We start from the raw sequence: 17972 nt of genomic DNA on the forward strand, positions 1-17972 counted from the left end.
CACTAGCTCGGCCTAATCCGCCGCTGTTCTTTTTCTTTTAATTTAACCGAACGAACCGATCCTTGTAAAATCCGTATGACACGACCGGTCATCGCAGGTACATGTGCTTACCTGATAGCCGGCCGCGGTGGCTAATGGTTTTCCACGGAAGACGTTTTCATACCTGGCGCATTTTTTTCGGGTAGTATCCTTTTGTCATTGTTCGTCTTTGCTGATTAGGACGTTCTGTCCTTTAGCAAGGACAGTATAAATACCCTGCCGATGTCAACGGAAACACTCATTCTGTGATCAGTGCAGCAGTGATCAGTGCGAAGACCTCGGCGAATTTTCTCAGTTAATTTTCCCAGTGAAGTATAGTGAGAATTTCTTAGTGAACTAAAATGGAATGGTACGTACATTTTTGCTATATTCTTCCGCGAACATTCTTCAGTCACTTGTTTTGACTAATGTTTTCCGTGTGTCGGGTATAAGAAAGACAATTTATTTTTACGAATTTAAATATTTATAAATAAAATATATTTTTCATCGAGATATGAGTCAACCTCTATTTTGGCCGGATACGGAGAATTCTCCCTAATTGACGCTCGGATAGTGCACGAAGATGGACAAGTCGGGAAGAGGAGATACGATTATTCAAATTTGTAAATTGAAATCTTGAAAATTAGAAAATTTAAATACTAGATAATTTAAAAAATGTACATTTATATATATATAGAAATCGGAGAACTTAAAAATCGTGAATTTGTAAATCAAAGAATTTAGAAATTAAAATGATAAGATTTAGAAAATTTGGGAAGCAGATGATTTAAAAATTTGTAAATTTAAGAGTCGGAAATCTTAAAAAGCGTAAATGCAGAAATCAAACAATCAGAAATTGAAACGGTAAGAACTAGAACATTTAGAAACCAGTTGATAACAATTAAAATTTCAGAAAACTGAAAAATCGTGAATTTATAAATCAAAGAATTTAGAAATTGAAATCTTAAAAATTTGATCATATAGAAATCAGCTGACTTCGAAATTGTAAATTTATAAATCAGAGAATTTAAAAACCGTCAATTTGATTTGAATTGGAATTGGAATCTTAAAAATCAGAAACTACAGAAACCAGATAATTTCGAAATTATGAATTTAGAAGTATGCGCATTGAAACATCGTGCCATTCGAAACGGATGGATCGAGAAATTGCAAGTTTTTCGGAACGGAAAAATGTGTTTAATCCTGGCGTATAGATATTTCCAATCTATTCGCTTATAAAAACGAGTCGTCTACAAAGTTGTCGATTCACCGATAACTATAAAAACGAGCCGCGAGGCTCGAGTAATCGTGTCTCCTCTTCCCAGATTGTCCATTTCTGTGCGTAATCCGAGCGTCAGTTAGGGAGACATTACTGTATCTCCAAACGTTTCTGGAAACTTGATTCGATTAAAGCTTCCGTCGTTTAATATACCGTTTAATATTACGTGCATACTAATTAATTGTTTCTTTTCGTTCAGTTCCAGAACTAATACTGAATCCTGCATTGAGTGGGGCTGCATAGAAGGTGGAGAAATCGAGTTCGAGTCTCTGACGGAGGATACTTTGGAGGGAGCATTACAAGTAATAAGGAAAAGCTTTTTCCCCAACGAGAGCATCTGCAAAGCCGTAAATCTGATATCGGCGCCTTGTAGCGTCAGAGCGCTCGAGGAGCTCTGTGTGGAAATTGCTAAAGACGGTGTCAGCATTGTTGCAGTCGACGTCAAGACTGGGGAAGTTGTTGGTGTTGTTCTCAATAAAATTAAGATATTGAGAGATCATCCGATGCCGAGAGATCCTGTAACTAACCCGCGACGTCCGTGTGGGCGCCCACCGTTTCGTCGACATCGCCCGGTCCTCTGGCGACCTTGCCAAAAGAGTTGGCTTGAGAGATTCAAGGATAATTGCGTATATCACCGGGCCAGGGGCTACGTAGATTTTCTGATTGCTATACACAGCAAGATAAATTTATTCAAATATTATAAAATTGATTGTATTATGGAGTTGATGTTCCTGGCTACGCTGCCGGAGATGCAGCAGCGAAAAATTGGCGAGGGCTTAGTGTCCGTGTCCGTGGAGGTTGCCAATGCGCTGAATAATGGACAGCAAGTGAAAGTACCGATATCTGACACTGGAATTAATAGCGTGATCCATAATTTTCTGAGCATACCGAAGTTAGTGACTGCAATCATGACTTCCAATTACGCGCAGATCATCGCGAGGAGGTGCCGCTTAAAGGTCTTGGAAAGGATTAATTACAGGGGCTTTCGTTATAATGACGTATCGTTCCGCAAGAGAATAGGGAAGGAGCATCGTGACTTTACTGTTGTAGCCAAGAAAATAAAGAACTAATCGACGGTTCAGAAGATATCGCAATGTCAAGAAAATTATATTTTATTTAGTATTTGCTTGTATTTAACAGGATTTCTATAATTTCGACCGAAATTGTCAATTATTATCTTCGAAAATATCATCTTTGAAATTATTAATTCTGAAATTATCATTTTCGAAATTGTTATCTTCAAAATTGTTATCTTCGACATTGATATCTTCGAAATCATTATCTTCGAAATTACTATCTTCGAAATTATTACCTTCGAAATTATCCCAGAAATTATTCTAGAAATTATTATTTTTGAAATTGTTATCCTAGAAATTACTATCTTTGTAATTGTTATTCTAGAAAGTGTTGTCTCCGAAATTGTTGTCTTTGGAAATATAATTCTCGAAATTATTATCTTTGAAATTATTATCCTTGAAATTATTGTCATTAAAATTATCATCGAAATGATTGAAATAACACCAATTGGCCAAAATATATTCGCTATGCAATCTCGTCGATGTAACACTTATCAATGAAAAGTGTAGAAACAAAACAATGAAATTTATACTTTTCTGCCAGGTTTCTCGTCGTTTCAGCCACTTCATGAAGGAACGGAGATCAGGCACTCGCGATCGGGCACTAATACTAAATAATCCAAACGGCGCGAAAGCGAAGATTTCACCCTTTGAAATTTATCTAAGAACACCATTCTACAGTTTTTTTTGTTAACAAAGTTACGGTATTTTGAATTTCAGAATTTCATTCGGAAGAGATTCCAAGGTGCTATACGATGGCAAACAAAAATCATAGATCAATACTTTCGGGCTCATTCGAAAGGGGAGACTTCGTTCGTTAAAATAATTGTGATTGCGTTTGCCAAACAATTTTTTGAACCACTCAGATCTATGCGAATATGAGAAATCGACAGGATGGAACCATTTTTATTTACAGTGCAGGGTATTAACGAAATAAAATTTATAAAACAGGAGAATTAAGATGCTACGAAACTGGGAAATTGGACTTCTAAAATGAGTAGAAAAACACCACCCTACGATATTTTTTAACGAAGTTATGGTATTCTGAATTTCGAAAAATGTTCGCCTAGAATTCCACGACCTCAGAAATCACATTAATCTTGTATACTTTTTTTCAAAACTGCTATAAATTTGCAACAAAGTATCGCAGATCAACGTTCTTGGATTCGTTGGAAAGGGAATACTTCGTTCCACAGAATCACGGTGATTTCATACGCCGGAGAAACGTTTCGAACTTATCAGAAGCACGCGAATTTGAAAAATGACCAACAAAGTTTCATTTTCGCTTATCGCTCGAGTTCCATCGAACCATTTTTCGTTTCGTGCGATTTATGGTGTAGTGCCGGCCGTGCGTAGAGCCAAAAATATTCGCGCTGAGTCGGAAATGTGATTATCATGTTCGCGCGACCTTTACGAAGGCGGCTGGCCACCCCCGGCCGCCGAAATTCAATTGGTCCAGCAAGTTTCGGTTGATCCAGCGAATCAGAATTTGGTGAAATATCGTTGGCGCACTTGTAACAATGACACGGAGTCACTACAGCTTCAGATGATCGCGATTATGGCAAATTTCGCAGGAGTTAAACGATTACGCTGATTCTGGCTCGTGAGCACGCGTCGCGACGGATAATTTACGATTTCTCGATGATTTTTATGTTGAAATTATGAATGTCGGACAATTTTATTTCATAATTTTAATTGCTCCTGAACAAAAAATTTTCGTCCCCTTTTTATTTTCTGCACGGTGAAACTGCCCCTTTAACAACGACATCCTGATGTTATCCCATTTTCTTGTATATTTTGCAAATTTATCAGGTATTAAAATAATGCGTATAATAAAATTTGAACTTTTTATCCCCTTTACCTATTTTTTTTTAGAGCGGAACAGCCCCTTTTTAATTGCGATATGTAGATGTTACCCTATTTTTGTATATGTTATCAAAATTCTCATGACATTAAAAAGCTGTTTATAACATAAATTAAATTTTTCATGCCTTCCTTACTTTCTTCAGGGTGAAACTACCGCCTTAATAACGATGTCTAGATATTACCTATCTCCATGTCTATTTCTAAAATTTTACCGTATATTAATAAAATATTTGCAGTGAAAATTAAATGTTTCATCCCTTTTTATTTTTCGTAGTACGAAACTACCCCCTGAACGAATGTGGTATCTTGTAGATGTTTCCCTCTCTGCATAATTATTTCTACAATTTTATTGGATATTAAGAAATTACTTCCAGCGAAAATTAGATTTTGCACCCCTTTTTATTTTCTTTGAGATAGAACTTCCATATTTTTAAAATTGCACCAGATATTAAAAAAATTTAAGATAAAAATTTAAAGATATTAAAAAATTGAATTTCTTTCCTTCGTTTATATTTTTAAGGGTAAAACTATCCCCTCCTTGCTCGAATGATATATATTCGATATGTACTAAATGTTCAAAAATATGTTACAATAAAAATTGAATATGTTGTCATTTAAAACAATGCAGTCATATAATGTAACAAATATAAATTTTCTGTCTCGTGTAGAATTTATTAACGACAGAGTATGCTAATCAACATGACAATGAAAGAAATCGTATTTCAAGGAGTTAATTACGTCGGAGAATCTGTAAAATTTTTTCTCCGAGAAATTTATAAATAGCCCGAGGCTATACGAATATTAAAAACTTTATAATGAAGGGATCGGAATAGTTGAATTTTGTGGAAGGGTAATTATTCCTCAGACGAAGTTTGGTTGTTGACAGGAACAGCGATTCTTCGAGCGAAATTTAAAATAAAAATTGAAATATCATAAGAATTTTATATTGTTCAACATTGTTGATAATCATATTTTATCAATTTATAATGGTAAATAATATAAATTATAACAATAGTAAGTTCTAGCCAGACCACATAGCTTATGTTAATTTTATAGCAATTACAATTTGAACGACACCAGTTAATGTTAGATTAATACGAATTTTAATTTCAGCAATGCTAATGCGAAAATTTACAGCAATTTGAATTTCGATGATATTAAATGATATGTTATTAAGGAATTTCAATAAAAGCAAAATGTCGAAGAATTTTCAGAGTTGTTGTATACTGTTGATAATCAAATTTCATCAATTTATATTGTCAATTGATTGTACAAAAAATTAAAATATACACGCGAATATTTACGCTAATTTCACGCACTATATTCTCGACATATGTAAATAACAATCTCAATCGCCTCTCACTTCTCAATCATCAGCCGATCATTGAATACATTGATTTTCACTTCTCTCGCATCATTCGATTCCGCAGTTATATCAATTATACAATTTTAATAAAAATAATCCCGAAAATATTATATAACTAATTAAAAATTGTTTCAATTATTGTTTTCATTCGTGATACACTAAATACGTAGCTTTCTCGTTATTAAATAAATGAATTTCCTTGTATATTAATTATGGAATTTATATACATCCATATTTCGGTTTCGTGAAATACTAAATAGAATTGATTCTCATATTATACAATAATTGAATTTTCGAACGTGATAATTATGGCATGGAACTCTTGGGAATTATAGCTGTGTTTGATTATTGAAGCACATTAGCGAGCCGAGAGATGACCAAGCAATATTAATTATGATTTCGAAAGTTTTCTTTTCGAAAGAAAATTACTGCTATATTTTTAGACACAATTTTTTTAACTTTATATTTATGTATATATGTACAAGAAAACTTTAATTCTGAAGATTTCTACTTAATTACCAATGAAATAATTATCAATTATGAATGATTTGAAAATTAAATAAACATTGAGACAATCTTTAACAAAAATGTACGTGTACATATCCATTTATTACTAATGATTTTATTCTCCACGATCTTCATGAAACTTCTTTGAAAATAGGTTTTAATAATTATTTCATATAAGTTCGTAACTAAAATAAATATTATAATTAAAATAAATATATTTATTTATGGAAAATGTTTTCTGTTCTTGATTTTCACGTAACTTCAACCAATGTAATATTTAATTATCATTACACATAACTTCAATTTAAATGAATGTTGAAATAATCGTAAGAATAATACGCGGTTGTATTTGTTTATAGAAGGTGATTTTCTCTCGTTAATTTTCATCGAACTGCAGAGGAAATAATAATAATAATAATTATTATTATGAACAAATTTCATTAAAATGGTTCCCAATTATTAAAAGGAGAATACGTTCGATAATGAATTTCTCCTGACGAATTGCACAGAGATTATTACAACAACAAATGTATATTTTATATAGACATGTAAAATCAGTGGCCTAATCGAAGCTTATCAAACATTCACGAAACCAGTACGAAATAATCCTTGCGCTGATAGCTGGCTCATTATTAATCCATCAAATCCATAATCCCCTATGCAACAATTACGACGTGAACTCGAAAGTCGATCATTCTCTTTCTCGTCGATCAATACCGTTGAGAGTTTCGCAAAATTTTCCGCGAAAATCTCGCATCAAACATAATTCCGCTATTCGAGTTTAGTTAAATGTGAATTCGAGCCGAATGATTTCGCACGATCCATCAAATGATAAATGTCGTCGACTGTAGAAATACTATACATTAAAAAATCACAGCAGAAGCTCAATGATTGTAAGAATCGTTGTAATACATGGCAGAATTCCGATACATGCAAAATACAATTAAGAAGAAAATGATAGAAATATTAGAAACTTGACGAAATACAATAATCAAATATAAAGATAGTAAAATGTAGAAACTATATAAATTCAGTAATCAAATGTAGATATATTCAAATATGGATACTATTTATTATATATTACTATATATATTATATTTATTATATTATTATATTATAATATAGATTATTAATATACAACAAATATAAAATTTACTGAATTTTTGAATTCATGTAGCTTCTACATTTTAGTATTTTTATATTTGGCTATATGTATAAACAATATAAATAGAGTATACGTAATAAATAAAGAAATATTAAAAATATAAAAACTGCACGAATGTAATAATCAAATATAGAAATACTAAAGCCATAGAAACCACTAAAATGCAACTGGCGAATATAGAAATACTAAAATATAGAAACTACGTAAATGGAATAGTCAAATACACAAGAACTAAAAATTTAAAAATTATGAAAGATGCAAAATAGGGGAAAACTATAAAAAAAGACCGGTGTAAGTTGTGATTACGAAAAATATAGAGTCTACAGAAAATGCAATAGTCAAATATACAAGTACTAGAAATTTAAAAATTGTAAGATATGTAAACTGGGGGAAAACTATAAAAAATACCCGCTGTAAATCGTGGTAGTACTAATATAAATGACAAATAAAATTAATAACTAATTACCAATGATCAAATATAGAAATACCAAAAATTTTAGAAAGTGTAGAAGGTATAAAATAGGCGGGGAATATAACAAACAATATTATAAATGATAAAATTATCGTTATCATCATTTTACACTTTTAAACATTACACGAAGCAAAATTGTGTAACTTAACAAAAAAAAAATTATTGTGTGTGTATTATACTATTTTCTATATTTAATATACATATAATTGGGTTGATGGTTTTAATCAATCATCTTCTCCTAATAGCATGTAATTACAGTCGCATTACAATATTCATCATACTCCAATCACAATCACAAATGGCGAGTTCTAATTACATTACAGCCAATATCGTATAATATTATATGTACATAGTCACCTTGTCACCGTCCACTCACCACAAACCACATCCAGTCTCTCACGAAATCAATATTAGCTTATAAGAAATTTATATTTCGACAACAGGAAACAATAATACCTCTCATCATATTAGTTTATGTCAATTTAACAGCAATTTGAATTTTAACGACACTAATTAATGTTAGAATAATATGAATTTTAAGTTCGAGAATATAATATTTTAATATATATAATAACATATATAATAATAATTTAATAATATTTTTTGTAGAGAACTTCAACTCTCATGATATTAAATAATATTTTTTGTTCAGGTATTAAAGCTCCAATAATATTGAACGGAATTATAATAACATCGATACGAATTTTATATTAAATTTATGGGATATATGATGCTCAATGTTATATTTTCATATGATATTGTTTAAAATTGTCTCATATTGTTCTTTTTAACAATGTTTGTTATATTGCGTACAATGATTATTTATTGATATCACATTTATGAGGAATTTAGATATCAATAATTACTATCGCATAAATAACGATAACTAGATTGTTGCATCATTAAAATATTTGAATAATACAACGAGGAACTCAAATTTCCATGATTTTAAATAATGTTTAATTTATTAGGAATTCCAGGATCAATAACATTATACACAATGTAATCGTACTAAACCATTCTTATTAGGTTAATGCATAATTTAATACGGTAATAATGTATTAAATGCTGCAGCAATAAAAAAATATAAAAAATGTAAATTTGATAATATTATTAATTATATATATTTTATATATAAATATATATATATATATAATTAATAAAATATTATTAAATTAACATTTTTTATATTTTATAATATATAATTATAATTATATATATATATATATTATACTGTATATTATACTAAATTATTATATCGTGTATTATATAGTATAATTAAATACATTTATACTGTATATCATACTAAAAACTGTACATTATATATAATATAATGTAATACATTAAATACTATTTCTAGTATTTTACATAATTGCCAAAAGCTGAGTAATTAAATTATATTACGTTCGCTATCAGCATAGTTATATTTATTGTATTTATTGCATTAAATACATTGTATCATCTTACGCGACATGATGAAAATGCCGCCAAAGTGAAGGCATCAATTCTCTAAATATCATGCTGTGTGCTATAATTTTAAATAATTATATTCAGAACATTAATATGACGTTCTTTATGCTGCGGGCGAACGTGTTAAGCAATGATCCAAACTCCACGGGTTGAAATGACCTCCACGGTCCATAAACCAAAAATAATATTCTTCCTAATTGATCGCATTTTTTAATTCGAATCTTAACCGTTAGAAGCGATAAGCAATTTCAATGCGTTCCTTTTAACGCTGCCAAAAACCTGTTCCCAGTCACGTCCCACCAAAATTGATATTCCCCGCCGTCGCCACAAATTTCCAATAAACTCGCCGCACCAACAGCGCCGCCGAAACCGAAGAAGGAAAACTCGATCGACACTCGCGTGTTTCCCGGTAACGAATCGTCGCTTTCGCCACTCCAACCACGAGTGCAAACACTACGTGGCTGCATCACCGACACCTTTAGGTGCTGGATCGGGGTGGGGTGGGGGGTCGTCGTTGGTGTTCGCTAAAGGTTGCCTCTGTGTTGTAAATAAACGGCGCGATCCGATCGTACTGAAGATAGAAGCCAATCATCCAGCAGGATTTCTGGTTTCCTTTAGTTCCGTTCCCCTCCACCGCTTTCTTCCGTACCTTATGGAGCATAGCTGTACTACCCCCCCCCCCAAAAAAAAAAATTTGCCGGAAAGCGATATTCGGAGTACGTATAGACTAACGGTCGTAAGACGTTGCCCGCGACCATCGAAACCGTCTTCCGACGGTTAATCCGATACATGGAGTTGCGAAATTTCAGCGACACGGTTGTTTTTATGTTTCTGGTCTCCTGACTTCTGCGAACGGCGGATTACGATCGCCGGATATCCATCTCGGTGGACGTAGAATAAAGCAGACCCGATTTTCTGAAGCTTCGCAGATTATGGTATTCGGAAATAAAAGAATTTCGTAGCTTGCTTTCAAGAGCCTTTTAGAGTGTAACGTACGGAGAATCTTCCCACGAATTTTTTATATTCCCTCCTGAAGGCATACGCCAGGCTGGCGCCAGCCAGCCGGGGATTCATTTGTATATCGCGAGTCGAGTACCTCCGAGAGAGTACGACGACGAACATTTCTGGAGTCGGACCACATAGGATCATCCCCACTACCATTTTTCCACAGAAAAACTGACTATATAAAGGGCCCAAACGCGACCGGGAATTGGGCTAGTTTCGAGTCATTCGTCGACGCGGAAACATTAGTAACATCGAGTTTCAATTCTTCTTCCGCGAAAACTTACTTACAGTTGTAAAACCCAACGCGTAATAATTTAGTTTTTACCAGTTTTCTTTGGTTTCAAGTTTAATCATTTCCACCTCCTGTTTCAAACCAGTAGTTGGTATAACCCACCAAGATATATCTTAACCGCTCGAGGTATATCTTTATTTCTTTTCTAACCCTAATATCAATTTCTCCAAACACCTTATCCTAATTTTAAAGGTAGCTACCCGTGTCGAAATAAACATCGGCTGGTCTACGCACCTCATCCAAAAATTCCAATTACATGCAACCTCCGGCCACCCAAACTGCCTGGCCCTCGGCTCGTAACAAGAGCATGATAAGACGAGTAGTATTGTGGTCATTTAATCCTGAGATAGTAGCGTCTGAAAGCAGAGGAACTTAAATATTTTTGATAAATTATTTTCGTTTAATTTTAAATAGAATCGTACGTGTTTTGATGAAGGGCGAAGAAACGAATCCAACAAGTATAATGATTGAATACTTTCGATTGTTTAACCTCGATATGTTTGCGTTTGAAAGTTGATTACTTAATGTTTCGGACACGATATTGTTACAAGAATTATATCTCTTTTTTAATGTTTATGATAATATTGTTACGGCGACTTGTCCAAATCAAGTGGCTGTAATGTGAAACAGCCCTGTTGTGAACACCTCCTTAAAGAATAATAGAAGAGAGGGGTTGCCACGGAGGTGTGTTATCAACGGACAATCGAAGAGTCGGGATCGGACCGTCGAGCGGTCCAAAGATCTCAAACATAATTGAATTGAGTTGTATTATAGTTTATGTACTTTATTGTAAATAAAATGCCGCGACGCGAAAGAAATGCAGTAATTCGCAACAATATTATTGAATCAATTGTTTTCTCATATAATAAAGCACTCCTTAAAGTAAGTAGAAACATAAATTTTGTTTATTTATTGCACATGTCCTTTTGTATAATAAGCGATAAACAAGATAGTGACGAAATTTAACGTCACAAAAATAATCGGACAGTCCGTAGGTATAAGTGAACTAGTTTTTATCGATGGTATTATGGATAAAATGAAATATTTGGACATTTTTTAAAGAAAATTTAATTACAAGTGTTATAAATATGGGTGTACGTACAGTTTTAAGTTTTATTAGGACAGTGATCCTAAACACAAGGTCAGAATTGTACAGGAATATTTGTTAAACAATTGTCCAAAAGTACTGCATCCTTCTCCTCAATCGCCTGATTTAAATCCAATTAAAAATTTATGGGATCAATTGGACCACAAAATTCGTACAATACTTACAAAGACAACAACAAAGATAAAACAACGTTTGTTAGACGAATGGAAACGAATTTTGTCGGATTATTTAAATAAAGTCATCTGTAACATGCCCAAGCGATTACATGAAGTAATAAAACAAAAGGGTCAACCGACAAAATATTAATATTATGATAACGTGATTAAAAAGATTTTCATTTTATATAAAATTAATGTAATTCATTCACTATCCGAATATTTTTGTGACGTTAAATTTCCTCACAATCTTGTTCATCGCTTATTATACAAAAGAACATGTGCAATAAATAAACAAAATTTATGTTTCTACTTACTTTGTATGAGAAAACAATTGATTCAATAATACTATCATAAACAATAAAAAGGAGCAATTGTTCTTGTATCAATATCGTGTCCGAATATTAATGCGAGTCACTGTATATATTCATTATACTCGTTGCATTTGTCTTTCGATGCTCTACAAGAATATCGGTAACAATATACAGAGTGTTGTATAAAAGTGTGCTGGAAACAGGAGTAGTCCTCAGGAGTAGTATCTTTTTTTCAGATACAAATATCAAGCGGATTACGAAAAAAAACCGAAAAAATGGACGTCGGATCTGTTGTACATACGAAAACCACACAATGGAGCGATAGAAAAAGACATATCCCTAGTTAACAATACATATGTAACAATAATTTAAACAATATTTATAATTGATTATGTTTTTCTTATTACATTGTCTATAATCATATTGTTCATAACTGATAATATTCTTTATTACTACTTTAGACAATATATTTGTACTACGTGACCTATAATATTATTTTAAAAAAATTGGTTAAGTAAACATTTTTATCACAATTAAATACAAAAATTACTTAACACGAAGATCGTCGTATGAAATTTTATGTTCCAATCATATAATTGTAGTCAAAAATCGTAGGCAAATATTGTAGCTAAAATAGAAAAATATTGACATCCACAAAAAATAAGTACTTGGTCAATGAAAATATATAAAGTAAAATGTACAACTAAAATGTTTAGAATAAAATGTTCAAACAAACTGTTCGATAAACATGCTTAAAATAAAATGTTCAACTAAAATGTGTAAAATAAAGTATTCACAACCAATATGTTTAAAATGAAGTGTTCAAAATAAAATGTTCAACTAAAATTAACATCTACGAAAAATAAGTTCGAAACAATGCTTGTGTACGTCGATAGCGTCTGGTGTCGCATTTCGTATCGACAGCGCATTCAAATTCAGGAAACCTCGAAAACATGAAAACACCGATTTTCATAAAAGTCGCACGAAGTTGTGGATTGTGGCCATCTCTTTGAGCGAAAAGTGCGACGTGTGGCGTCGGGTGTCATCTGTCGAAGGAACGTGCAAACGTCGGAATACAAAAATTCTCCCCTCCACACCGTCGCCGATCCCATCGCACACTCTAACCGCCATTTCTGGCGCGGCTCCTATCGGGTCCCTTATTTCGTCGACGAAAAAATGGGGAGGTGGGTGAACTGGAAGAATGCAGTCTCAAGCCTCCGCGACCTAACCCAGTGGAATGAATTGGAGGATCGTGCCCCGACCGTGAAAATCGACGCCAGAAAAATATTTTCCTGGCCTTCGTGCTCCGGGCAACGAACGATGCCGATCTTTTGCGTAAGCCGCTTCCAGATATCTCGCAGAGTCGCTGAGATCGCTCGGTCCCCGAAAAATTCCGTTGGAAAAGTCGTTCGCCCATCGATAGCAAAGATTTCTCGCAGACGGAAGTGGTCACGATTTTTTTTCTTGCGGATTTTAGGGTCGAAGGTTTAGGTTAGGTGGACGGGTTTTTATGGAGCTTGGTGGATGGCGTATGAAATGGAGGGTTCGGGGTGTAGTGAAAAAAAAAGATTGCAAATTGAATTGATATTTTATATTGCTAGTAATAATAAAATTATTTATTTCATTAAAAAATCATTCAAATAATTCGACAAATTATTTATTTATTATTGCAAATGATAAAAAAAATATTTATTATGCAAATAAAATGTTATTTTTCATTTGGGTTTTAGAGAGGGACGAAAAGATTTAGAATACTATTTGCGCTGATATACATATGTATACTTAGTGAATAAATTTAGGATAATGTAAATTAAAGGGTTGGAACTTGAGTTCCAATATATCAATTACTAAAGAATTGAATTTGTATTACAAAGTTTCAATTATTTAAATCTCAAAATTTTAATTTTTTTAATTTTAATTTAAATATTAAGTTACACTTCTGCTTATGTCTACATGCTCCTATGTATTCAATAAATAGATTTTGGCTAGATTTTCTTTCTAATGTAAATTAAGGGTTGTTGACCAAGGTGATAACTACTGAAGGGGTGAATTCGGAGTGCATAGTTAATATTTAAAATAATTTCGAAATATTGATGAGTATTGATTTATTTTTGTCAATAGATTTAAGCTAGAACTCCATTTCCTTATAAATTTAAAGGTCCAGGGTTAATGACTGACGTGTATTAGTTACTGCTGAAGTAAATTTGGGGTGTAAGGTGAGTATTTTAAATTACTGTGAAATATTCACGAATGCTGATTTCAGTCAATAAAGGTCCGGCTTCCCTTTTCGATCTGAATGGAATGGTCGAGGGTTAATGACCGATTGATCGTGGGCAAAGTGAACATTTACAATCATTCCGGAATATTTCTGCATGCCGACGTATTTTTATAAAATCGACTTAGACCAGGTTTGCTAATACATTTCTATTAAATACGTTAAATAAATTTAAGTTAGCTTTCCTTTATTTTCTGAATCAGGGCGCCGAGGCTTGATGATAAAGATATCAACTATTGAAAGGGTGATTTTGAGGTGCAAAATTGACAGTTAAGATTATTCTAAGACACTCCCTGCGCTCTGATAATATTTTCTTGTCTACACGTATTCTGTAAGCAAGGGTTCGAGGTTCCCCTCTTGTACACAAGTTACCCAAAGGGGTGAGTTTGGGGTGCAAAGTTGGCAGTTTGTATTATTTTGGAAAGTTTGTTGATACTAATATTATTTATGTCATGTAAATTTCGGCTGGGTTCTCCTCTTTTTAATGTAAATCAGCTGGTTGCGGGGCGGTGTTGTACATCTAATTTACAGAAGGGACGAATTTTGGGGTGGAAAATTCACATAATTTTCGGAAGCTCGCAGATACTTACATATCTTTATTATGTAAGTTCATGTTGTACTTCCCTTTTAATATAAATCGGGGGATTGAGGGTTGAAGCTTCAAATGTTGATTGCCGAAAGGGTGAATTAGGGGTAGAAAGACTACGGTCTAAACTATTCCAAGATATTTCTTCGTTCTTAGAAAAATTAATTGACTAAATGTGTCGTAAATTAGCTTCCCAATATGCGTGCAAGGGTTGAGTGCGGTATGTTTAAGGCATCAGTTACTAGAAGGGTGAATTTAGGGTGCGAGGGTTTACGTAGTTTCCGAGGAGGTCGTAGACTCTATTTTTATGCGGGTACGTTTATGTGGTAGCCAGTAATTTTCATGACGTTGTAATGACCAGAACTATAATTCTAGGCAATCATAGGTCTGTTGAAGCTGGTGATACTTCTGATTCTAACCGCATTCCTGTTCTCTCTCGCTGCCGTAACACGGTTGATGGAGCTGACTCTCATCGTAATGTATCCGGTGCCCATTTTCGTGCTCAGACTGTTTTCGAGAGTAGTCGTGAGTACATGTATAAAGGCAAATCTTACTTTCTGAAACATTCGCTCTTCCCATAAATCATCTTAATATTATGCTAATTTCTTAACATAACATTGGCTATTAACTTTTTAGTTTATCTAACAAGTAACTTACGTGGTCAGCATTAGTAAAATTAAGAAATTATTAATCACTGTCTCGAAACCATTTTTATGCAAAATAATCGAATATTCTTGGTAGTTGATTGTGATAATTTTTCAGCATTTTGCTAGTGGTTTTTTAGACGTCGTTATCCAACGACCGCAGTGCTGCAGGAGTGGACCGCTCGGCTCCCGTCGAACTGACGAGGATAGCGGCGGAACTGCAATATCTTGATGTCTTGCGGAGCTCGCTACGCGATTTGCTTGGCAAATGCCGCGACATCATGGTCGAGATGGAAACGGCGACCACAAAACAGAGAAATGTGGCCATGCCGATTAAGAGCGGGCTACCGAGGTGCGTCGAGCTGCTCGACGCCATGGAGGCTGCGCTTCTAGCTCAGCCTGCGCGGGAGCAAGACAAGGAGTCGGGGAAGCGCCCCCGTAAGATCCGGGAAAGTCCTTCTTCTCAGCCATCGCCGCCAGAGAAGAAGAGCAAAGGAGAAGAAGATGGGCCATGGAGCGTCGTCTCAAAAAAAAAAAACGGAGGGAAAAAAAGCTGAAGTCTCACCCCGTCTCTGCCGGGCCGAAATTGCCCTCGGTCACGGTGTGTGCCTCCTGCAGGAAGCATGAGGAGGGGGCGATAACAGCAGGGAGGGAAAGGAAGAAGAAGAAGAGGAAGAAACGGCCCCGGCGGCTGAGAACGGCCGCAGTGATAGTACGACCGGCAGAAGGGAAGACCTATGCCGAAGTACTTGGAAGACTCCGGTCCCTGGTCGCCCCAGAACTGACCGGGGTGCAAGTAAAGAGTGTTCGGCAGGCCCGCACACGAGATATGATCCTCGAGCTCGACGCGAAGACGAAGCAGGAGGAGAAAGTCGCCTTCAGTGAGGCGATCAAAAGCGCAATCGGGCAGGAGGGCTCCGTGAGGAGGATCGAGCCCCGGACTACGGTGGAAATTAGGGATCTAGACTGCCTCACAACTAGCGAAGAGGTTACTAATGCCCTAAGAGAGGTCCTGGGAGAGGCCAGTGGTGACGCCAAGGTGATCGTCACTAAGGCCAATACAAGGGGCCAGAGACTTGCCATCGTCGAGCTGGGCGAGGGGGCAGCGAGCAAATTGCTCAGCAGTGGCCCCGTCCGGATCGGCATGGTAAGATGCCACCCCCGGCGAAGAGCTGCAGTCGCCAAGTGCTTTAGGTGCCTGGCGTGACAGGATCCAGCGCCTGTAAGACGTACCGCGACGCCCTGACGGCGGCGAAGGCGAGACTCTCCGGGAATGGCTAGAGTTCTCCAAGCCAACTTGCACCGGAGTAGAGTCGCGAATGCCCTCCTTGAGCAAATGCGGCTCGAGCGGAAGATCGATATTCTTCTGCTCAGCGAGCCGTACAGATCTCGAGAGGGCCCTGCGTGGTTTTCCGATGTGACAGGAACTGCTGCCATCTGGATTCCGGGCCCGTCCAGATTCCGGGTGCAGACGTGCGGTGCAGGGGCGGGATACGTCTGGGTGAAGGGCGAGGGCCTGACGCTGATTAGCGTATATCTTTCCCCCAATGATCGCATCGCGGAATTTCGCGATAAGGTCGGGGCCCTGGAGGACGCCATCCGCGAGCTGGAGGGGGGATGCGTCGTCGGGGGGGACCTCAACGCGAAGGCGGTGGAGTGGGGTATGCCCAGACCGGACACCAGGGGCAGGCACCTGATGGAGACTTAAACGTTTCAATTGACAACTTTATTCTAAACAGTTTAGTTTAAAATTTTCTTTTAAACATTTTAAATAAACATTTTTGTTGAACATTTAATTTTAAACATTTCAGTTGTACATTTTCTTTGGTATCTTGTTTTAAACATTTTAGTTGTACATTTCAATTGATAATTTTATTTTTAACGTTTCAGTTGAATGTTTTATTTCAAACATTTTAGTTCAACATTTAATTTTAAACATTTCAGTTCATCATTTTCATTGATAATCTTTTTTCAAACATTTTAGACGAATGATTCATTTCAAACATTTAATTGTAAACATTTTAGTTGTGTGTGTGTGTGTGATTATTTTAGATGATCATTTTAATTAAACATTTTAGTGAAACATTTTATTAGAAACGCTTAAATAGAATGTCCTTTTGAAATGAATTTATAAACGCGTCTGAAAATATTATAGAAATTAAAATTTCAGAAAAATTAGAAGTCAGTGATGTTTTTGATGAAGCCGACTTACAATTAGAGAGTTTAATGATCCCTTCGAATGCCCGAAATATCTCTCTTAAGATGGAATTTTGCGGATCGGCATAATGGCTGATCTAATTTCACCGAATTACTCGCGCGACGGATTCTGGGACAATATGGGATTACCAAATCGCGTAATAACCTAATATTTCAC

At 35.1% G+C, this 17972-nt stretch overlaps 1 protein-coding gene across 1 annotated transcript; it reads left to right on the top strand.

Moving 5' to 3' along the window:
- Positions 1–16871: 16871 nt before the first annotated feature.
- On the top strand, positions 16872–17306 carry LOC143261506 (uncharacterized). The gene has a single exon (XM_076527925.1). The coding sequence runs from the start codon at positions 16872–16874 to the stop codon at positions 17304–17306; it is 435 nt and encodes a 144-aa protein (XP_076384040.1).
- The last annotated feature ends 666 nt before the right edge of the window (positions 17307–17972 follow it).

This window comes from Megalopta genalis, unplaced genomic scaffold, assembly GCF_051020955.1.
Source record: "Megalopta genalis isolate 19385.01 unplaced genomic scaffold, iyMegGena1_principal scaffold0053, whole genome shotgun sequence".
NCBI lineage: Eukaryota > Metazoa > Arthropoda > Insecta > Hymenoptera > Halictidae > Megalopta > Megalopta genalis.

Bases quoted from the DNA above. Each gene is read 5' to 3' on its own strand.
- LOC143261506 (XM_076527925.1), top strand. From the start codon at position 16,872: ATGGCTAGAGTTCTCCAAGCCAACTTGCACCGGAGTAGAGTCGCGAAT.